Source organism: Macrobrachium nipponense, chromosome 12, assembly GCF_015104395.2.
Source record: "Macrobrachium nipponense isolate FS-2020 chromosome 12, ASM1510439v2, whole genome shotgun sequence".
Lineage (NCBI taxonomy): Eukaryota > Metazoa > Arthropoda > Malacostraca > Decapoda > Palaemonidae > Macrobrachium > Macrobrachium nipponense.
Window position 1 is genome coordinate 78,016,504 of NC_087205.1, and position 25,012 is coordinate 78,041,515.

A 25,012-nucleotide genomic window follows, 5' to 3' on the forward strand; every position below is an offset into this window, starting at 1 on the left:
AATTTTGGCACATCGTTATTTATATGTAAATATTTCAAAACTGATAAAAGCTACAACCATGGGTTGTTTATTGTTGTATTCCACATGAAATTGCGCACATTTTCATATATAAAACTTTATGTGACGGCTAATATAAAAGTGCAAACATTACGACAATCGGACAAAAGAATTTCTGATTTTTTCGGCAGTTACAGCGCCAACGTAAGGAAAAAGTTTTTTCAAAAATTCACTATAAATCAAAATATTGTGCTAGAGACTTCCAATTTGTTGCAAAATAAAGGTAAATTATTGAATATTACTTGAATGTAAGAGTTTTAGCTTACAATTACATTTTTCGACCATGTCGGTCGAGTCAAAGTTGACTGAAGGTTGAAGTTTTGGCACTTATCGTTATTTATATGTAAATATTTCAAAACAGATTAAAGCTACAACCATGGGTTGTTTATTGTCGTATTCTACATGAAATTGTGCACATTTTCATATATAAAACTTATGTAACGGCTAATATAAAACCTTGCAAACATTACAACAATGGGACAAAAACATTTCTGATTTTTTCGGAAGAGTCACCACGCGGACGTAAGGAAAAAGTTTTTTTTTCAAAAATTTGCCATAAATTTAAATATTGTGCTAGAGACTTCCAATTTGTTGCAAAATGAAGGTAATTGATTGAATATTATTAGAATGTAAGACTTTTAGCTTACAAGTGCGTTTTTCTATCATTTCGGTCGAGTGAAAGTTGACCGAAGGTTGGAAATTTGGCACTTATCGTTATTTATGTGAAAATATTTCAAAACTGATAAAAGCTACAACCATGGGTTGTTTTTTGTTGTTTTTTACATTAAATTGTGCACATTTTCATACATAAAACTATGTAACGGCTAATATAAAATGGTGCAAAACTTATGTCAAAGTGACGAGATAATTTCTGAGATGTGTTGCTGATGCTTTTTAGTGCGAGATGAAAGAAATTCGCTCAATAAACATGCCACCAACGTAATCTGTTAACGAAAAAAAAATAGTTCACAATCACAATGAGACATATTCAAGTCATATTTCCACCTAAAAACATGTCGTATAAGGAAAAATAACATTGTCACAAATAAATCAAGTATCTAGATATTTGTTTATGCTAACTAGAAGCAAGAAAATTCGCTCAGAATTGCGTTAAGTATGGCGAAACAAAACAAACTCACATTTGCCATCAGCTGATTTCCAAACCAAAACATTGGCAGCTCTGCGGAATACGCTTAGATTTACTGTAGTATTTTACAATACAATAATATGAGAATACGTACATACGATACTATTGGATACAGTGAAGTAATGTATAACTTTTTAAAAGATTTATGGAAAAGATGCAAGTTTACTTTTTCTTCTGTGCTTATCTTAATTTTCGTCACTATGCCATCTATGTAGCAGCGGCATCTCGAGCTCGTACGGTCATACCTCAATTTTTTGCTTGTATAACAAAGCAAAAAATCGACTGAGTTGCACAGTTATATTTTGTACTTCCATCCCATGGAAAAACAAGCAAATTATAGTGTTGCAAAATCGAATGTATACGCGAGTTTTGTCTTTTAAAATCAATTTATGCAACAATTGTAAAAATAATTTGTTATAAAAACATGATTCAATGATATAAATTAAGATTTTATTATTCGGGCGTGAATAATAAAATCATCATGTGAAGGACTGTTACAAAGACTTTAAATGGACATGCGTACTGCCACTGTATCATATTTATGTACAAAAATATAAAAAATAAATACCCTTTAATACATTTTTCATACACATTTTAAACATAAATGCATGAAAACTCATAACAAAAAGCTGAAGTTTCATTAACAAAATGAGTTATAATTAGCTCCCAAATTAATAAAATACATATAACCACAAGAATTCTTTGTAAATGCATTTTTCGGACCAGCGGCGGGCAAGAACGAAACGAACATGAAAAAACATCCTCTGATAACATGGAGGGCAGTTACAAACAGTGCCTTAATTTGTATCATATTTATATACAAAAAATAAAAATGTCCTATACGTAATATATTTTCATGCACATTTTAAACGTAAGAGCATGAACATTTATAAAATCGACACATCGATCGCTAAATTTGCACTTTTTTAACTATATTTTCGGAAGAGCAGCAGGCGGCGTCTTACAAGAACGAACATGAAAAACATCATATTTGATAACGTGAAGGGTAGTTTCAAATGCTGCCTTTGTATCATATATCTGTGCAGAAATAAAAATACCCTATACGTAATACATTTTCATACACATATTAAACATAAAAGCATGAACATTTATAAATCAACACATCCATAGCTAAATTTGCACACATTTAACTCTATATTTTCGGCATAGAACAGCGTCAGTGGCATATATTTTACCCTAATACCTATGTAATAACTCTCAATAAAAATTTTTAATATCATTTGCATAACCTTTATGGTCTGAACAGTATTTCTACAAATGTATGTACTTGTTAGACATAACGGCGCTGTTAGCTGAAAATAAGATGTCTTATTTTTTAATGAATATTTTTGACGACAGCCGTTAAACAGATTTGCCATTAACCGCGGGCCATCTATAGTACTGCAGAACTCACAGCCATATGAATAGCACTAGACTTCATATTTTAGAAAGCAATTTCCATGATAATTTTCAGTGACTCATGAAGTGCTATCGATGCTATAAGCAAATACAAGTTTCCAATCATCTTGTACAAGAAGTCCAAATAAAAATCCATCTACTTATTCAATCAGGACTATTAATAAAAATATGTTTGATTCCAGCACATGTCGGAATTGAAGGAAACGAAAAAGCAGGTACAGCTGCCAAATTAGCTTGCCTTATTCCATCAACAATTACACATGCCCCAGTATCGGACTGAACATCTATTAAGCCTTTAATATATCAGGAATGGCAAACAAAATGGACATCAGTGCCAGCTACAAACAAACTGAGAAGTATAAAAAGTAGAGTTCATTCATGGATGCCATCGTCTCAGAAAGAAAGAGCTAAAGAAGTTATATTAACAAGACTACGCATAGGCCATACTTATTACGTAGTTGAATGGCAAATTTGGAACCAACATTGAGGCATTTATTTTCGAAACCCAACATTAAAAGGCATTCTTGCTGAAGGCAAAGATTTCTTATTTAATAGGATCATCATGTTTCTAAATAAAACCGGTTTTCTAAATAATTTTTTTTTTTTTTTTTGTAAGCCAGGGTTAATTCCTGAAAACCAGAAAACCAGCCAGAGAAAGCCTTTACAGTTTTTGGCTCAGAAGTCTGGATAAACTAATTCTTTATAGTAATAATACGTTGGCTTACATCTTGGTCTCTTCAGTAGATGCCACAGATTCCTTACTTTACAATCTTTGATTGTTTTAACCAGTTTCCAGCTGGCACTAGAAGATTATCCTATTGTTAAGACCAAAGGTTTGCTAGCTATGAAAAATACAAATTAATTGAAAATTTGTCATTTTCTCTTCCTATTCAAGACTGTTGGATCTCTTAAGTTAGGGTAATTGGCCATTGATAATTGTCACGGGTTATCCAAACTCCTACCACCTTCAGCTGTGCAATATTTTTAGACTATGATATCCTCATGAGCCTGCTCTGCTAGTGTATTATGCCATACTTCAGTATAATGGATCCATGCCACAGTAACATATCTTGATCAGTAAGGAACGGAACCCAAGTGCAAATGCTCAGACATCCTTCAAGGATTGTGTGTTTGACACACACTTTTGGGCTTTCCAAAAGAAGAATTTGGAAAGGAAGAATGCCACTCAAAATTGTAATTAATGGGTTCATATAAAATATGTTATCTTGTAAAAACTCTGCCTATTTGTAAGAAGCTGGTTGTCATAAAATTCTTGAATAGCCAGCTATTTAGGAGGAAGGATGAAACCAGGCGAGAAAAGACAAGGAGACGGAGGATGATATCAAGTGTGCAAAATACAACTCCCTTAGAGGACATTATAGTTTATAAAGTTGTAATTGACCCAAAAGGTCTGGGCATGCTACAAAGCAGTAGGTTGTGAACTGCAAAATTTGGACTGGTGGAAGGTATTCTGCTCATCATGCATATGAGGCACAATGGCCTATTTAATAACCTCAACAGTCATACCTTACAGGTAGTCCCCACTTACTGGTAGCATCAGTTAATGGTGCTCAGCTAGCAATGTTGTAAACCAGATTTGGGGTCAGGGGTAGCAGTTTTCAGCACCAGTAAGCAGTTTATTGGATCCAGTAACCAGTTAACAGTGATGTTAAGCGTTTTTTGGTGTCATAAATGCCATTTATTACCATAATTATCGTGATATTCCAGTTAATGGCGATTTTTGGTTATTGTCGCACCGCTGGGAACAGAACCCTCACTGTTAAGCGTGGACTGCCTGTAGTGTTTGGTCTAAAAAGTACAGGATGAAGGAAAATGAAGTTGAGGATAATGAACATGATCCCCCCTAACTTTCTAAAATTGAATAAGTAGCTCCAATTGATATACTTCAAAAGATTTGTGAGCAGTATCAAATAGGTAATACTTCAGTAAGGTGTTTAAGTACTGGCTTGCTAGAAGAAAGAGTCCTTATTTGGAGTATTCTATATAAACTCAATGATGTACCCTTTTGTGAATGTCACTGAAGGACAGGGATTGGTTTATAGTTGTTAGACTTAGCCCTTACAACACCATTTGAAATAACTATATTTTATAGTTATTTCTCATCTGGAAAAATACTATTTGGCAAACAAAACCAGTTTACTATATAAATTACAGATTTCTTGAATATTTCTGGAATATTGTCATAAAAACATCACTACCAGTGTTTGAAATAGTTCAGGATTGCCACCAGCCTTGCAGAAATTATTTCTTTTGTTGAGAGCAGTTATATCAACAAGTTCACATGCATTGCATCTGTAATTTAAGGTACTACTAGGAATCAGATCATTTGCTATCACTTTCTAAACCAGCTTGTTTTTGTAATTGTTATAAAGTTTAGCAAGACACTGAATCACATTGTTAGACATTCATAAAGATATCCTGAAGGTAAAGTCATGTAAGATGGGATCGAAGGGAATGGAAAAATACAATATACACAAGTTGATAAAGGGGCGTTTTTCAGAGGCAATCATCACTTGTCATCCAGAGGTGCATTACCATAGTAACTCATTACAGAAGCTCTTCAATTTACCCCTCTAGTATTATCCAAATCAGCATGAATGAATACACATCAAGCCACTTCTGCACAACAGAAATGGGTAATGTTGTGCTACTTTTGACAGTGGGTTTTTAGTAGTCCTGGATGTTAATTCATCATGAATGCTCTTTGCAGAAGATTTTCCTTGTACCTGTGTTCAAACCTAGTGATCAAAACCCTGCTTAGGCCCCAGACCATGTTCAAAGTAACTTTTTATCTAATAATATAATATATTTTTTTATTTTCTACATTCATGGTTGCTTTTCCATGGGTTTTAAGGGGAAAATCCACTTCTGTTATTCAGGTTGGTAATTGATTCTATCAGGGTTTGTGCTGGACGGTATCCTTGGGTATGAAAGGTAAGCTGTTTTAGTGTAATTACATATGCTGCCAAAAGTACAGAATCCAAATGATGATGCTTGTAACTTACTTTTGGGTCAGAATTTAAGTAAGTGTCAGCAATAAGGGCAGGAGACTTGATCAAGTGTGTTATTTTTGTTGGCTCTTGATATCTTCATCAGGATGATACAATAAAGGTCCATTCCCAGCTTAGTAGTTAGTGACTGTTGGATTACGAGATCAAGGACAAGATCTCACTACATATACTTAGGTATAGTAAGAGATATTTGAGCTCCACTTTGTATATGTCATTAAACTCTAAAAAAGTAAAATAATAGAAAGTGTGTGGACCATAAGTTGGGTTATAAGTAGTGATATATATTTTTTGAGAAGCAAATATACAGTACAATTGTCATGGTATGTATACTAGTTTGTTTAGGTGCAAAATTTAACACAATGTTTTCTCTGTGATTGGCAGATGGTTTGGGCCCTGTGTTGTTTCATGTTTCGCAATATATGAAGTAGATACTTTTCTGTGTAGATTTTCTGCTTCTGTTAAAAGTTTGCATCAAATTCCAGGATTTATATAAATTTACTTTTTATTGGGATATTGTTTTAAATAATTTTTTTTAATTTCTCGACGTACCATGTGTTATCATTAATTTTGGATTCATTTTTCCCTTTACTGTCAAGGCTGTACAGAGATATGTGTGTATGGTAGGCAGTTTATGAGTTTTTTCCAAATCTAGTTTATAACTTGTGTTATGTTAGTGTCTTGCTTATTTGTTTAATGTAAAGGCTTTTGATACTTTCATGCCTTCATGATATACGTATATGGTTTTCCATTTGTAGTCTCTTTAGAATCTGTCTTTGATCTTCGAGGCAAATCATAGTTCTTATTGTCATTAGGGCAGATGTCAAAATTGCTCTATAAAACAAAAATGCAATTTATCATATATTCAGATTTGCATTATAACATGGACTTACATTTTGCAAGCGTAAAGGCTACTTGAATAAACAATTTGTATACTTTTTTGGTAGTATTCTGTTGCTGATGGTGACAAATAAGGATAAGATATCCCTCAAGATAAGACTGTATCAACATTCATTCAAGATGGCTGTCTTTTCTTGAGTGAAAACTGCCTATTTGAAAGATGATAGTGTAATAGTTTAGAAATGTGGTATGTAGTTTTAGTTAACTTTGAGGTATGTAAATATGGCACAGTACCTGTAACTGCAAGGTATGAAGTCTTCAGATATACAGGCAATATATTTATAGAGCTTTTAAGGTAGCTGTTAGGAAAATTTTTATCATTCAAATATGTACTGAAACTTTGCATTGCATGATGAAAGATTAATGTCTCCTTTAGACCCTAACCAGGGCATTTTGATAAAAGCCAAAATGAAGACACTTGTCTTCAGTGAATGAATACACTGTATTCAGATTGCAGTAGTATTTATTCTTGTTTTCCTCTAAAGACTTAGTTACATAATTTGATTGAACATTTGATCTCTCTGTAGAATCAAAATTTGATGATTTTAGAATTGGCTGAAATACAATCAGTATTTTTCGTATAATTGCTGTTTAGGCCTCTGGACTGGATTATAACAGTAATACACTGTGTAACTGGTTGATTTTTCAATATGATATGGTTGTCTGGTAACTGTACTTTTCTTGAGCTACTTAACTGATTTGTGGAAGTCCCATTTCATGTGTTTAGGTGGTATTGTTCTGGAATTCGTAGTGTGAGTATTATAAGAGCATGATAATGTTTTTTGACAGTCATGGGAATAAGGTACAGTATATGCAGCGACCTGTGAAGTCTGCCTACACTTCATAATCTTATTCACTTTATAGTATGAATTGTTAAGTCCTACAGTTTTATGCAATTTGTGTCCATACACAAATCTGGTTGTGGAGGTTGTAGTTAATTTTGTAAAGCATGTGTCTTCATATTTTCCATTTTTCTGTTGTACTTTCATATTACCCATATATTGTATCATTGTATCAGAAGCTAAACTGTGTGTTGATTTGTCTTCCTTTTTTCCTGAAATATTGAATTACAACTTTCAATGTATGCACTTTGCATTGCTGTAGTGCATCTGCAAATTACATTATAACCACTCTGCTTTTAGATCATATAATCAGCACCAGCTCATAACCAGATTTAGAGGTATTCATGCTATTTTTTACTTTTTAATAGGATGGAATTTTGACTTACTGGATTTTTCTTGTGTGAAATCCTTCCATCTGAAATGCAAGATTTGATGGTTATTGAGGTGTTAACCCTTAAACGCCGAGCCGGTATTTCCAAAAGAGTCTCCCCCGTATGCCAGCAGTGTTCGTGTGTGAGCGCCGAAGTGGAAAAAAAGTTTTTTTCAAAAAATCACAGCACGTTTAATTTTCAAGATTAAGAACTAATTTTTGGCTCCTTTTTTGTCATTGCCTGAAGTTTGGTATGCAACCATCAGAAATGAAAAAAAATATCATTATCATATATAAATATTGGAATATATGACAGCACGAAAAGAAATTTCATATATAATTGTATACAAATTGCGCTGTGAGCAAAACGGTTAAAGCTAATGAGTTGATTATTTTTTCGTTGTATTATACACTAAATTGCGATGATTTTGGTATATAAAAAATTGTAAAATGAACAAAGCAACACAGAGAAAATATTATCACAATATGATGCATAAATTTGTAACACACGGACATAAAAAGTTTTCAAAAATTCACCATAAATCCAAATATTGTGCTTGAGACTTCCCGTTTGTTGCAAAATAAAGTTAATTGATTGAATATTACTAGACTAAGTGTTGTAGCTTACAATTGCAGTTTTCGACCATTTCGGTCAAGTTAAATTTGACCGAAGGTTGAATTTTTCCTATTTATTGTTATTTATATGAAAATACTTCAAAACTGTTAAAAGCTACAACCATGGGTTGTTTTTTGTTGTATTCTACATGAAATTGCACACATTTTAAAATATAAAACTTTTATGTAACGGCTAATATAAAATGGTGCAAACATTACGACAATCAGACACAAAAATGTCTGATTTTTTCGGAAGAGTTACTGTGTGGACGTAAGGAAGAAGTTTTATTCAAAAATTCACCATAAATCAAAATATTGTGCTAGAGACTTCCAATTTGTTGCAAATGAAGGTAAATGATTGAATATTACTAGAATATAAGAGTTTTAGCTTACAATTGCATTTTTTTACCATTTCGGTAGAGTCAAAGTTGACCGAAGGTTGATATTTTGGCACTTTTCGTTATTTATATGAAAATATTTCAAAACTGATAAAAGTTACAACCATGGGTTGTTTTTTGTTGTATTGTACATGAAATTGCACACATTTCCATATATAAAACTTTATGTAACGGCTAACATAAAACGGTGCAAACATTACGACAATCGGACAAAAAAATGTCTGAATTTTTTGGCAGTTACCGCATGGATGTAGGAAAAGGTTTTTTCAAAAACTCACCATAAATCGAAATATTGTGCTAGAGACTTCCAGTTTGTTGCAAAATAAAGGTAAAGGATTGAATATTACTAGAATGTAAGAGTTTTAGCTTACAATTGAGGTTTTTGACCATTTCGGTCGAGTCAAAGTTGACCAAAGGTTGAAATTTTGGCACTTATCGTTATTTATATGAAAATATTTCAAAACTGATTAAAGCTACAACCATGGGTTGTTAATTGTTGCATTCTACATGAAATTGCGCACATTTTCATATATAAAACTTTATGTAACGGCTAATATAAAACGGTACAAATGTCACAACAATCGGACGAAAAAATTTCTGATTTTTTCGGAAGTTACAGCATGGACGTAAGGAAAAAGTTTTTTTCAAAAATTCACCATAAATCGAAATAATGTACTAAAAACTTCCAATTGGTGTAAAATAAAGGTAATTGATTGAGTATTACTAGAATGTAAGAGTTTTAGCTTACAATTGCTTTTTTTACCATTTCGGTCGAGTCAAAGTTGACCGAAGGTTGATATTTTGGCACTTACTTGTTATTTATATGAGAATATATCAAAACTGATAAAAGCTACAACCATAGTTTTTTTTGTATTCTACATGAAATTGCAAACATTTTCATATATAAAACTCTATGTAATGGCTAATATAAAATGGTGCAAAAATTATGTCAAAGTGACGAAATAATTTCTGAGATGTGTCGCTGATGCTTTTTAGTGCGAGAAGAAAGAAATTCGCACTTGCATGCCCGGGTAATGGTTGTAAACAAAACAACTGCTTGATCCGTGAGCTCCCAGCATTTAATACATCCAATAGGCGTTTAAGGGTTAATACCTCTGGGACTAGACTTGGGTGAAAATTTTTCCAATTAAAATAAAGATGCTTTTAATGATTGGATTTCAGCTGAATGCGATGGTATAAGATACAGGTAGGAATATACAAGTCATAGATAGAGATGATAACTCAAACCAACTGACTCTGGTTATTGTTATTGTTTCACCTTAATTTCCTGGTATTCTTTCAGATTTCTGAAGTGAGAATTATCCTGTCCACACACAGTTTTGGTTACCAGTACCAATTGGATATGTAGATATTTTTATCATTTTTATTTGTCCTCAAAGTTGTTTTGGTGACAAATATTCCATTGACATGAAAATTAATGTGTGCTCTTTGTGTTCCTTATGACCTGGTATACTGGATCTGAGTTTTTAAAATATTTGAGTGTTCTTTGCAGTTCCATTAGTCTTGAAAAGTGGGTCTTGTACTGGCTGAAGTTAATTGCTTGCCTGGTCTGGTCCTTATTTGTCTTGTACGTACATTGTTTCTCTCTCTCTTTTTCTCTCGCCATAAAGCTCCAGCATGTATTATGCAAAGAATGATTTTTTTCGTTTGATGAGAGAGGAATTGTATGTATATGTGCATTTCAAGATTCTAAGATCATCTGTAATCATGATCTTTTTGGCTTCCTCAATTCATGGGCCTGTGAGCAACAGCTTGATATGTCCTTTTGTTAAAACATCATCTGCACATAATTTTAATCAGCAGAAATTAGGGATCTTACGTATGCATCAGTGCAATTTATAAAGTTACTGTAGTCTTCAGATATTGTACTCTGGATAGGCACTGTATTGCTAAGCTTGTGCTCATCAACAAAGATACTACGCTAGTATAAAAACCTATAGAATCTACTAATCTTGGGAGACAACACACTTAAAACCTTTATAGAAAACTTGAATGGAAGACTCCATCAGGATCTCCAGCCCAGTTATCAAGATTATCAAGAAGTTTCTTAGGATCTGTAGAGTGAAATGCAAATTTTGTAAGAGTAGGTTCAGGATGGCAAGTATCGAGTGAGGGACATTGTCAGCTGAATGATTAGCTTCAAAAGTTCTGTGAAGCCCTTCAGCCTTTTCCTTAGGGTCAGTTACCAGTCTGCCATCACTGGTTGTGTGGAATGGAAGACTAGCTTGATCTAGCCTCATCTGTGACTAGTCCGTCACAGATGAGGCTAAATGATGTCAAGTTATACGAAAGAGAACCGTACCGCCCGTGGCCCAATCCTCTTAAAATGACGGAAAGAGATGAGACAACAATCACAACTGGCCCTGCAAGCAGAAGGGAAGATCGCCCTGTCCACCATTAAAAATTGTCCCGGACATCCCAAAACACACACCTCTGAAAGACTAAAAAATTACAAAGTTCCAAGATGTGTAAAAAGGTATATAAAAGTAAACGTCGATACACATATAGAAATTAAAACAAAATTAAAACACTAAAACACATAAAGGGGTCCTGTCTCCCTGAAGACAATACTCTCTAGGAGACGGACCAGCTTATCACAGAACGCAAGCGATGGTGATGGAGAGTGAAAGACGTATTTACTGCAAAAGCATCTATCTTAAGGAATGTCAACATGGTAAACAAGGATGGCTTATCTAAAAATGTTGACGTCCACGAAACTTCTGGGAAGTGCAGTCTAAGATAAAAAGACCGGCTTGAAAAAGGAGAGTAAAGCGAAACTCCACTTTCCATGGCGGTAAAAGGAAGATTTGCATATTGTGGTACGAGCTTGGTCGTTGACCAAACATCCACCCTGTGTATGCATAAGTTGCCAGATGCCACAGATTTCTTGTTTTACAATCTTTGATTGTTTTTACTAGTTTCCAGGTAGATTATCGTATTGTTAAGACATCAGGTTTGTTAGCTATGAAAAATACAAATTGATTTATGCTGATTATCAAATAAGTCCATCTATGAAACAGTGGTCAGAAGTTCCTATGTAATCTCAGTCTCTGAATATAAGGTCTTCCACTACTACTACCAGAAATATCCATGGGTTTTTCAGTTAGTTGGACAAACGCAGAGGATGCACAAAATCAAAAGCATACAGCCATGTTGATCTGTGGAATTTGACTTAATTAAGCCTCATGCTGTGCTTTACATTGCAGTCTTCTCAAGAAAGAGTGAAGGTTTTGAATCCTGTGACTGAGCCATACTAATCCTATCCAGTTTAGTCTTGTATAGTCGTCACTATTTGGATTATGGGAAAGAGCAAGTACATAAACTTTGTAGAACATATAAAAAATCTTGGAGCAAAGAACATCATGGTAACCACACACCAAGTTTTTGCTTATGATAAATAGGTCATCCAGACCTAGTGAATACAGCCATACCTTGTGCCTGTAGCATTTTACAACAATAAATTAAGTCAGGGGCATTAAACCCTGGGATTAAAATTTCCACCATTAACCAAGTTTCTCAGATAAAAAAATCACATTGTAGTAATTATGGGAACAACTATGGAGATCAAGAAAATTTTACCTTTAGCTTAAATATTTTGAGTATAGTAGTAATCTGCAGTTTTACTTTAGTTAATGAGTAGCAGGTCCAGGTTTATGTTCAATGTCTCCTGAAGTAATTAAAATTGATATCGCGGAACTAGAAGCAAATCTGATAAATAGATACATAACAGTATGCAAAAAAAAAACAATGAAATTAACAACAGTATTTTTGCATTAATTTCATTAAAAGGATATGCAAAGCTGAACAGTCAGCTAGAAGAAACTGGTTGACAAAGTAGGGCCAGGGCACCATGCAATCCAAAAAAAAGAAACCCACTAGGTTTACCACATCAACTGGCCCTTGATTTTATTATATCCATCATCATCAATCCCAACTTGAATCTTTTGAAACAACTTGAGATAATATGGATGTTTGATTAGTGTAATTCTACCATGATTAATTAATTGCATTATGTTCATAAGACTGGAGGTAAAGACTTTAGTTTTGTCTTGCTAGAAGAAATTCTTAATTTGATGATGGTTATTAGTAATAAGCACAGCAAGTGCAAACATTTTCTACCTTGATTTCAAGAATTTGTCTGATGGTCTTGCTACTGTATTCATTGATGGGAAGACTGTCCATCTTACTGTTAAGCTAAGTCACCTTGTGTGTACTGATAACAGGGTTGATTGGTTAATTTCAGTTAAGCCAGCCTTTTTCCAGCGCATGAGCCTTTATCCTAAGTCAAGGTGTGAAATTGAGAGGCTGCCCTGGTGAGACCTGACAACCTTCATTAACTCCACAAACAACACAGAAAGGTACTATGTTGAAAGTGTCCTTCCAGTCACTAATACTGTAAAATGTGAAGTCTGCATAGGTTTATGAAGAATTATGTAAAACAATCAAATTTTTGTCCTCGATGATCATCTGTAATTTTAATTGTACTAAAGACTTATTTGGCTCAGGGTCAGTACTTAACCTTCCCAGTGGCTTTACAGTTTATATATGTGACATATATGGAATGTCAGCAGCCAATGCCTACATGTACCAATCTTGAACACCAAGCAGTTGTCCAAGCTTTCCTCTGGCTAGTTTTAGCTCAAACCACACAAAGGATGCCTAAAGACCAGTGGTACAAAAACCACTTGTGCAGTGCATCATCGCTAGTCATTTTTTGCATTATGCTACCTAAAGCATGAATATTTACATTGATTCAATAAACAAATTTTTTTGTTTTTTGGATGCCACTCACACTTTCTTGCTAATGTCAAAATTTTTGTCAAGTCCATTTGCATACCTTTTGGAACGGCAGATTTTGGTGGAGCCATTTTTAATACTATGCAATTCACAAGAGAATGCCAGCTAAGAGCATGGAAAGATACAACTTTGATGTGACCACAGCATTTCTCAAGAACGCAGAGAGTTTGGTGGCACTGTCTCAAATATACGATTTCAAAAAGGCTACAGCTCAAGCCATATGCAAAATCTTGTCCATTGCTTCCCAAACCCATTGGTAATGTGTCAGGTAAATTGACCCTTATTTGCATTCCCATTGTCTTAAATTTCAGCCTTTTCTTGCTTCAGTTTTTGCCTTCTGCTTAGGAACATAACCCTAAATCCTTTCGTCTAGATCAAAAATGTCTAGGAAATTTTCTCACTTGCCTGGCTAAACTACTCTAGTCTGTGCAAATACGTACCCAGTATATTTTTCATACAAGCCCATTAATCATACATGGTATTACCTTATTTTTCTGGAGCAGATCCCAGTTGCACCCTTTTGTACTGATAAATATACAAATGCCCTTGCTGCATATGGCCAGTCCATCGAGATGCGCTTGCTATTTATGCCCTCATATCATACTTCAGGTATCCTTCATTCATTTGTAAAATTCCATAGAGTAAAAACAGTGTTATATTGCTCTCCCAGACTTAGGTTCCAAGAGCTATATGCTGTTTTCAATTTTTTTTAGAATATATTTTAACTGTTAATGTGGGTAAAGAGGCAATTTTATTTACTCCTAAGAGGTAGCAGTTTTACTCTTGGGAGTCATAGATGGGAAGCCCTTAGAGCTATTGAATTACAATGATAATTTAAGAGTAGTATGTAGTGGTTTGTATTTAACCGAACTGAATCATTGGGGAAAAAAAATTGGTATTATTGTTTCTTGAACTACCTGTGGTTTTATGATGGTTTGATGTTTTGCTGCTAAAATTATGTAGTGTCAGTGACCAAAGGATGTTGCCTTTAAAAAGAGTACAATCAGCAAATTTGAAGTTTTTGTACATGAACTTTCCTGCCAGATATATACTTAGCTTACGTCTCTGACGTCACGACAGAATTCAAAACTCGCGGCAAATGCGACAGGTAGGTCAGGTGATCTACCCCACCCGCCGCTGGGTGGCAGGTGTATGAACCAATCCCCCTTTCCAGTCATAATTTTTCTGTCGCCGGTGTCGACTACATCTGTTGTCGATACCTCTCGATTTTGAATTATTACTCGTTTTCGCCCTGGATTGTTTCAACGGACTTTTGGTGAAGTACCTGCTCCTTGGCTTGGCATTTGCGATTTGTGGACCGGTTTTGGATTATTCTTTTGATTATTCTTGGAATTTCATTATGTCTGATTTGGAAATTAAGAAATCAACTATGTTCAGAGTTTGTTCTGTTACCGATTGTAAGGTGAGGCTACCGAAAGCTGCGGTAGACCCTCACACAGTATGCATGAGGTGTAGGGGGAATGACTGCTCATTTATTAACCCTTGTAATGAATGTGGTAATTTGAATGAAGAAGAATGGAAGGCGCTTTCTTCTTATGTAAGAAAGCTTGAGAAGGACAAGGTTAGGAAAGCTTCATCTAGGAGTTCTAGTAGGTCTCGCGCTAGCGAGTTTGAAGTTGATAACCCTGTTGTAGACGTAGCGCCTTTACCAGTTTCAGCCCCTGCTTCCTGCACCGAACCCGAAGATGCGCCTTCGGAGGTGGACACTATGAGAGCCACTATTCGCAGCATGGAGCTGAAAATTAAAGTGCTAGAAGGTAAGAGTGATAGCAATTTGTGCAGTGATCCCAGTGCAGTGGAGGGTGCGTCTGATCGGCTCCCTAATGCTTCTAGGCCTAGACCTCTTCCAGACTCCCAGACCCAGTGGAGGAGGAAAGTCGAAAGCCGCAGGAAGGTTAGGGAGAACCCCCACCGGTCAGGCGTCCCCTCGGTAGCGCCTGATGTTCGATCCCAGGCTACCTTGGATCGCGCCAAGAGAGAAGTCTTACGGCAATGCTTCTCGTCTTCGCCTTCTCCTTCGCCCAAACGTGGTTGGAGCTCCTCGGAAGCTTCTCGGCCGTCGAAGAGAGCCTGGCAGGCTTCTTCCGCTCTCCCCTCCAGCCCTGAAGTTTTTTCGGAAAATCCTGGATTGGATGTCAAGAAACCGAGGATTTCTTTGGAGTTTCGCTCTCCTAGTAAGGATCGAGCTGCGTCTCCCGTGAAGGACTTTGTTAAGTCTCCTACACGTGTGTTGGCTAGTCTGCAGGCGCAGATTACGGCTCTGGCTGACTCCATGATTGTGAATGCTGGTCGTAGGAAGGACGTCTCGCTCCCGGTAAAGAAGTCCAGGCGCTCTTCTCCAGGCTTACGCTATTCATCAGTAACCGCCCTCTCTCCAGGAGTGGATCGTAGTACGAGGCGCTCTCCTGCGGACATCGTTTCTCCGTTGGACAAGGGGCATGCTTCCCGTAGACTAGCCTCTCCTGACAGGCGCTCGTCTCGAGACAGGATCTCTCCCGCTGGCAGACGCCAGGAGCCTGGTAGGCGTTTTTCTCATGGTAGCCGCTCTCCTTCAGGCTTTCGCTCTCCTGTGACCAGACTAGCCCTTTGGTAGACAGGCGCTCTTCTCCTGTCAGCCGCCCTTCGCTTAGCAGGCACCAAGAGCCTGGTAGGCGCTATTCTCTTCAAGGCGCTCTTCTCCCGAGTTTTCGCTCTCCTCGAGTTAGGCGCCGGGAATCTGTCAGACGCTTCTCGCCTGGTAGGCGCTCGTCGCCAGAGATTTCGCTCTCCTCGCAGCAGGCGCCAAGAGCCTGATAATCGCTTCCCGCATGACAGGCGCTCTTCGCCAGGCAGAGCCGCTCTCCTTTAGACAGGCGCCAGGAGCCTGATAGACGCTTTTCGCCTAATAGGCGCTCTTCGCCTAATAGGCGCTCTTCGCCTGATAGGCGCTCTTCGCCAGATTTTCGCCCTGCGTTCGTTAGGCGCCAAGAGCCTAGAATGCGCCCTCAGCCTGACAAGAAGGAGTTTTCAGGCAGAAGCTCAACGGAAGTTATAACTTCCCCGGTTAGATGTCAGAGTTCTTCCAGACATTCTTCCAAGGATGGACTCTCGGCTGAGGACAAGACAGCCTTTCATCGTAAGGATCGTGAAGGATCTTCGGCGGAAGAAGAACAGGATCCCTCGGAAGAAGAAATGAAATTCCTAAAGATTCCTCCGTTTCTTCATACAAGCGGTTGACGGACCTGTTGCTTCAGGAATTTGGAGACGCCCTTTCTCCTGTCGCCCGCCCTCGCCTCTTTCGTTATTTTCGACTTCGAAAACTTCGAAGGTTTCATCCTGTGTCAGGATGAAGCCTGCAATCTCTATGAAGAAGGCGCTTAGAGGTTTTGGTGAGTGGCTTCTTTCGAAGGAAGAGAAAGGGAAGACGGTGTTCTCTTTCCCTCCTTCTAAGCTTACTGGGAAACTAGGATTCTGGTATGAATCGGGAGAACCCTTGGGCCTCGTTCTTCCATCCTCGGCAGACTCGACTTCTCTTCACTGGTGGATTCCTCTCGACGCTCTGCCCTCATGTCTGCTAAGACGACATGGGGGATGAATGAGCTTGACCACCCTGTTGAAGGGAATGTTCCGAGTCCTGGAGGTGTTTAACTTCCTAGACTTGGTCTTTGGCGTTTGTTTGGCCAAGAAGACCGCCGACCCCGGATTCCATTTCTCCTGAGGATCTTATCAGTGTTCTCACGTGTATGGACAAGGCAGTGAGGGATGGATCGAGTGAAATAGCTTCACTTTTCGGAGCGGGAGTGATCAAGAAGAGATCTGTGTACTGTTCGTTCCTGACGAAATCAGTATCGCATGCTCAGAGAGCCTCTCTCCTGTATTCTCAGCTCTCCTCCTCAACTCTTCCCTAAGAAGATCGTTCAGGATGTTTCTTGTGCCCTTTCAGCTAAGGCTACACAGGACATGCTAGCCCAGTCTACAGGAAGCCTCACTCTTCTTTCCAAGCTAAAACCAAGAGAGAGACTCCAGTTAGGCAGGAGCCCTTTCGAGGAGTCCCTCCTGCCAGAGCTTCTTCCTCTAGAGGATCTAGACCCACTAAACGAGGGAAGACCTTCTCTAGATCCATCAGAGAAGAAGTAGGATTCAAGTCCTCCAGACATCAGTGGGTGCGGTGCCAGACTTCTGAAGTTTGCCGACGTCTGGGCCCAGAAAGGGGCGGACAACTGGTCACTCTCGATTGTCCGCAAAGGCTACCTCATTCCCTTCTTATCAAGACCTCCGTTGACGACGACTCCGAGGGAGTTGGTAGCCAAGTACAAGGACCCCATCATGAATCAAGCCCTCTCTCTAGCAGTAGATCTTATGCTGGAGAAGGCAGGCGATAGAACTAGTGAAAAGATCCTCATTCTGCGGGTTTTTACAACAGACTGTTCCTAGTTCCCAAGAGCTCAGGAGGATGGAGACCGGTTCTGGATGTAAGCGCCCTGAATGTCTTCGTAGAAAAAAGGAAGTTCGCCATGGAGACAACTTCTTCAGTGTTGGCGGCTCTTCGTCCAGGGGACTGGATGGTGTCCCTAGATCTTCAGGACGCTTACTTCCATGTGCCTATCCATCCTTCTTCACGGAAGTTTCTAAAGATTCATGATGGGAGGGAAGATCTTCCAATTCAGGGCCTTGTGCTTCGGCCTTTCGACAGCCCCTCAAGTTTTCACGGGTTTAATGAAGAATGTAGCGCAGTGGCTACATTTGGAGGGAGTGAAGGCTGTCTCTCTATCTAGACGATTGGCTGATCAGAGCAAGCTCACAAGAAAGATGTCTGGAGGACCTACAAAAGACACTGACTTTAGCAAGTTCGTTGGGGCTTCTGGTGAACTTCCAGAAGTCACAATTAATCCCCAGTCAAGAGCTGATATATCTGGGGATTCGGATGGTTTCTCCGGATTTTCGGGCATATCCGTCACCAGAGAGGATTGCTCGTTGCCAAGAGAAACAAAAATAACGACCTTCCTAGAGAAAGATGCATGCACAGCGAGGGAGTGGATGAGTCTGTTGGGGACACTTTCCTCGCTGGAGCAATTCGTTTCTCTAGGAAGGTTGCATCTCAGACCTCTCCAATTCTTCCTTTACCGGAACTGGAGGTGTCTCTCTCTAGACCTGGAATTCTCCTTCAGGATATCAAAAGGAATCAAGAAGGACCTTCTGTGGTGGACAGATCCTCTCCGATTTGCAGAAGGTCTGTCTCTGTACATGCCAAACCCGAACCAAGTATTGTTTTCCGACGCGTCGGAGACGGGTTGGGGTGCGACCCTAGGGTCAAGAGAAGTGTCAGGCACCTGGGAGGGGGAACAGGTGTCCTGGCACATCAACAACAAAGAGTTGATGGCAGTGTGGTTGGCGTAAAAGCCTTCGAGCCCCACGTCCGAAATGCTATAGTTCAGGTCAACTCGGACAACACCACAGCCTTGGCTTACATAAGAAAGCAGGGGGGACACACTCTTTCTCCCTGTACGAAACAGCGAAGGACTTGCTGTTGTGGTCTCAGGCAAGGAAGATCGTTCTCCTCACCAGGTTCGTACAGGGAGAAAGGAAAATGTCAGAGCCGATCTCCGAGCAGGAGGAATCAAGTGCTCCCCTCGGAGTGGACTCTGCACTCAGAAGTTTGCCAGGACCTGTGGAGGTTATGGGCAGACCTCATATCGACCTTTTTGCGACAGCAAAGAACAAGAGAATAGACCTCTACTGCTCCCCGATCTCGGACCCAGGAGCAGTGTCAGTCGATGCTTTCCTCCTAGACTGGCGAGGTCTGGACGTCTATGCTTTTCCTCCATTCAAGATTCTGAGTCAAACACTCAGAAAGTTTGCGGCCTCGGAAGCGACAAGGATGACGCTGGTAGCTCCATTCTGGCCGGCCCAAGATTGGTTCACAGAGGTACTGGAATGGCTAGTGGACTTTCCAAGAGCTCTTCCACAAAGAGTAGATCTGCTCAGACAACCCCACTTCGACAGGTATCACAGAAACCTCCCCGCTCTCAATCTGACTGGCTTTCGACTGTCAAAAGTCTTGTCAGAGCGAAGGGGTTTTCAGCTAAGGCAGCGAAGGCTATCGCATCAGTTAGAAGGCCCTCTACCCTTAGTGTCTACCAGTCGAAGTGGGACGTCTTTCGCCGTTGGTGCAGAAACCAGAAGCTTTCCTCTTCCAGTACCTCTGTGACCCAAATCGCAGATTTCCTGGTTTTTCTCAGGGAAAAAAAAAAAAAATGTGGTCTTGCAGTTTCCGAACCATCAAAAGGGATATCGGAGCATGTTAGCAGCTGTGTTTAGGCACAGGAATTTAGATATCTCCAACAACAAAGATCTACATGATCTGCTAAGATCTTTGAAACTTGCAAGAAACCCTCGTCTCAAATTCCGAGCTGGAACCTGGATGTGGTTCTTCGTTTCCTGAGGTCCTCGAAGTTCGAACCTCCCCAGTCATCTTCTTTCAAGGATCTTACGAAGAAGGCTCTGTTTCTTTTGGCTTTAGCATCTGCCAAAAGAGTTATGAGCTTCATGCTCTAGAAGGAAGGGTAGGTTTCAAAGGAGATCCGTGATTTGTTCCTTCCTTCCTTCTTTTCTAGCTAAGAACGAGAACCCTCAAATCCTTGGGCCAAGGAGTTTTGAGGTTTCCAGGCTTAGCTCCCCTGGTAGGGGAAGAGCCAGAAAGAACTCTTTGCCCTGTGAGGACTTTTGTAAGTTATACTACCTCCAGCGGAAGAAGTCTCTTAAGGTCATTAAGGACAGACTTTGGTGCTCTGTTAAGGATCCCAGTAGACCATTGTCTAAAAATGCATTGTCCTTCTTTATTAGAAGCCTCGTGAAGGAAGCACCATTTGGCTGCGGTGAGGATCACTTCAAGCTTTGAAAGTCAAGGCTCACGAGGGGTAAGAGCCATTGCGACGTCCTTGGCTTTCAACAAGAATATGTCACTCCAGAATCTGATGAAAGCAACATTCTGGAGATGCAATTCAGTATTCACGAACCACTACCTTAGAGACGTCAAGATTACTTACGAGAAGTGCTTCGCGTTAGGCCCGTATGTATCGGCGGATTCGGTGCTGGGGCAGGGAGCTGAGCATATCCTTGTAAATTTTTTCCCCTATTGTTTGTGTTGTGTTTTTATGGTTGTTTGAAAGAGGATGCGGGTAGGCATCTCTTTCTATTCGTATTGCTAACATTTAGAATGGTTAGGTGATCTGTTTGTGCTAGAGCTCCCTGCATTGGTAGTGGTCAGGCTCTGTCATTTAAGAGGGCGAATCCCCATTGACATGATCCGACTTGGATTCTACTGAGTAAGTGGATATCAAATCCCTTCGGTAGACCCAAAGAGTCTTTTCAGCTGTAGGTCACGCCCTCGCTGTAGCTCTTCAGGCTTTGCAGACTAATAGACAGTAACTATGAAGTCTTCAGCCTTATCAGGTAAGAACCAAGGTTTGTTAGTATCCTACAACAGATGTTGTTTCCCCTTTTTCCTTGTTACCTCTGTCTTTTTCCCTCCACCAAGGGTGTCAATCAGCTAAGTATATATCTGGCAGGAAAGTTCATGTACAAAAATGATATTGTTATTTTACAATAAAGTTTTGTACATACTTACCTGGCAGATATATACGATTGATGGCCCTCCCAGCCTCCCCTCAGGAGACAGGTGGAAGAAAAATTATGACTGGAGGGGGATTGGTTCATACAACCTGCACCCAGCGGCGGGTGGGGTAGATCACCTGACCTACCTGTCGCATTTGCCGCGAGTTTTGAATTCTGTCGTGACGTCAGAGACGTAAGCTAAGTATATATCTGCCAGGTAAGTATGTACAAAACTTTATTGTAAAATAACAATATCATATTTAGAATGGATGATAGCAAGGTTTATTCATAAATATTGTTATTTTATATGAAAGATTGTAATCCAGGATGAGAAAGACCCAAGACATACAAATTGCATAGAAATGGATGGTCTGAAGGCTTGTGCTACAAGTTTCTCAGTTTCCTTAGACTTAACTAATGGCAAATATTGGAAGCTCATTAATTTCTCAAAGAAAGTTTTTGTGATTAAGGTAGTATTTGTATGAATGATTAATACATGTGGTTGGGAAATTAAGGTTAAATAAAATAGATGAAAAGAGACATGTTTTCATGTAATATAATCTTAATATATGGATTATCATTAATAAGGTAATACTTAATACCTGATTTCTTCACAAAATGATACACTGATGTAAAAAAATGGTCTTGTAGCAGAAAATATTCTTATAGCTCAATACATAATTAGAATTTGTTAAACTTTGTAAAACCCATGAAAGCTATCTACGTATATGTAAAGGCGATGAAATAGTTTCTCATCTTGTAGGATACAGTGGTGCCTTGTTTGTCGAACATTTCTTACATCAAACATTCCGTTTTTTAAATAAATTTTTGAGAAAATTTTGTGTCGTTTGTCGAACAAATACTCGTACTTCAAACTGACCCATTATCTTGTTTATACTTGTAGGATGAAGAAAATTTTTTTTCCTTTGCAATATATACTAGTTTAATTATAGCCATATTCAACAAAATGAATAAAAGAATAAAACATTTCAATATAAAATTTTGCATAAAAAATGTACAAAATCATATGTCACCGCTGTGAAATGTTGAGGAGACAAGGAGAAGAGAGAGTTAAAATATTATTGTATGTATTTAAAAGCAGTAAAAATTCACTTAAAGAAGACAAAAATGAATTTCATAATAAATTAAACATAATAAGACATGAAAATAATCAAATGCAATACAGTAATAAAAAAAAAAATCTTACTTGAGCCAATATTTGGTGCGCTGAGTGAGATGATTAGAGAGGAGAGGGAAGGTTTGGTGGTGGGTTATTGGGTGGGAGACAGGGGTCTGCTTCCCACTGACTTACCAGCTGACTTGGGATGATTAATCGCCTGTTTCTTTCACTTACACTCGATTTGCCGAAATCACTTCTTTTTGTTATAGTAAAATACTTATCGAGTGGCGCTCACTTTTAAAGATGTTTTAACTCGGCTCCATAATATAACACTGGGTCTGCGTTCAGCTACTGTGTGCCTTCGATTGCTTGTTTAAATGACTTCCTTGTGAAAAGTTATTTACATAATCTTTTTCCTTTTCTTACTTGCATCCTTTCCTTATACGTAATGTAGTACTTTTATTTTTTGCAAAATCCTCATGTTTATTTTAAATTGTTCTATTTGTCAACAGCAAGTTGCTGTGTTGTGGCATAATTAATCTCCTTCTTGCACTTGAGATCCATATGTAAACACATCAACAGTCATTCTCTCTCTCTCTCTCTCTCTCTCTCTCTCTCTCTCTCTCTCTCTCTCTCTCTCTCTCTCTCTCTCTCTCTCTCTCTCTCTCTCTCTCTAATATTGATTTCTATGCTTTGATTGATTATCCTTGTAAAATGTGAATAAAATTGATTTTATCAACTTTGCCTACACCGACCATTTCAGTTTCCTCAAAGGGTTCCTGTCTCTCCTCCCTCCATCCCAACCAGCCACATGCCAATATTGCCAAACTGCTTGTAAATCGTGCACGGAAACTAAATTTTTATAACATTTTACTTCGTATAACATAGTACTGTTTTATTATCTTACACTCTTGATTTAACTTTTGAATACATTAATAATAGAATTTTTTTTTTTTTAAATAATAGAAAAAGGGGTGTTTTGGGTTGGCTGGAACAAATTATCCTGATTCCCTTTACAGTAATACACAATACTGTGAGATACGAGTATAATTCGTTCCTGAACCAAGCTCATAAGTCAATTTGCTCGTATCTCAATTCAGTTTTCCCATGTAAAATAAGTAACAAAAATTTAATTTGTTCTGGTCCTCTAAAAACACCCAAATCAATGATAACATTCTCCTTAATCCACAGCAACTGAAGCCTCTCCATCTCATCATTTACGTATATTTGTCATTTATATTTGTACCTTTGGAAGCCTTTGTGCTCTTGATAGCAACCCTCTGTTTGAGGATTGTACATATCGTCGATGTACTCCACTCATAATCGTGTGCCATCTCACTCGCACAGATACCATGCTCATGTTTCTCGATAATTTCATGCTTCATTTCCATCGTCATCATGCGTTTTTTCTTCTCACTGCCAACCTTACCACTCTTTTTCTTAGGACCCATCACTTATTACAAAGAATATTTACAAATACAGTGGTCCCCCCATATTCGCGGGGGATACCAGACCCCCCCGTGAATAGTTGAAACCTGTATAAAAATGCTTAAAATCTCCTAATTTGGTAGTTAAAACTTAAGAAAAACCCACCAAAAATTTTTTTACCTGGTTTTTTTAATAGATTTATCACAAAAAGTGCATTTTATGATGAAATTGCTAAAAAAAAAACAGGAATTTGTGGATATTTCTCATAGAAAAATACTGCGAACAGGCAAATTTTCCGTGAAGAATGTGGGGAAACGTTCCAGAGAGAAATCCGCGAATGTGAGAGTCCACGAATCTGGAGAACGCGAATACAGGGGGTCCACTGTACAGTGAAAGTCATGTAAATAACGCAAACACAAGACGGAAGATGTGTACTGAAGTCGACTACCACGTGAACTGAACGAGTGAAGCAGGCTTGAAGTGCTCCCATGCACTCAGCCATCTAGCGTTAGCTTCTGTAAGCATACTCGTATCTCAATATTGTCCTCGCATCTCAATGCAAAATTTTGCATGGAGGCTGGCTCGTATCTCAGAATGCTCGTATGTTGGAGCGCTAATATGTCGAGGTATTACTGTATTTCTTATGGGGATATCGGTTTCATATTTCAAACAAATCACATTTCAACTATTCTTATGGAACAGATTAAGTTTGAAGCCAGAGGTACTACTACTTTATTTGTTTTTCTGCTTAGTAGAAGGTGTTAAAAATATTTTGAATTTTATCATCTGTGACTGTACCATTGCAATCTTCCATACTCATTTATTCATGTAGATTATTACTCAAGAACTCTTCTATTGTTTACTTCTTCAAGGGTTTTGCATTCTATGTCTTTAGGATTTAGAAATATTTGCACGATCTGGCTGAGAAAAGTATTTTAATAGTTTATGGATTTGCTGATTTTTGTGTGCATTGTATGTTTGCATACATACCAAGTTCCTTTTTTGTGGTATAGTAAAGATTTAAGTCTTGTTAATTATATGTATCTTTTATTTTTATGAAAATAGTTTTGTTTTGGAATTTTACTATATTATTTATTCCTCTTTTGCAGGGAGACTGCATTTAAAGAGTTGCAAGCCAGGTATTTTGTTGAATTTTTTGTTGTCCTCAGTTTTATAGTAGCTTCTGCAGCTTATTCAGCCATGTTGAAGTTTATTAGCACTTTAGAACAAAATATTTACATTGAATGAATACTAC

General features: G+C 38.2%; 1 protein-coding gene across 7 annotated transcripts in view; it reads left to right on the forward strand.

Annotated features, from left to right (window-relative positions):
- LOC135224609 (palmitoyltransferase ZDHHC2-like) overlaps window positions 1–25,012 on the forward strand; it is a 268,190-nt gene that overhangs the window by 209,588 nt on the left and 33,590 nt on the right. Inside the window, exons 11-12 of one of the 7 annotated variants that reach the window (XM_064263775.1) lie at window positions 6,252–6,275; window positions 24,867–24,896. The exons of 2 other annotated variants lie outside the window; for them this stretch is intronic. In XM_064263775.1, the coding sequence (XP_064119845.1) occupies window positions 6,252–6,275; window positions 24,867–24,896 (54 nt within the window). Of the gene's footprint in view, window positions 1–6,251; window positions 6,276–7,762; window positions 7,791–13,041; window positions 13,061–24,866; window positions 24,897–25,012 lie in introns of those variants that run through there. 4 more of the 7 variants (XM_064263777.1, XM_064263776.1, XM_064263781.1 and 1 more) reach the window with 4 other exon arrangements.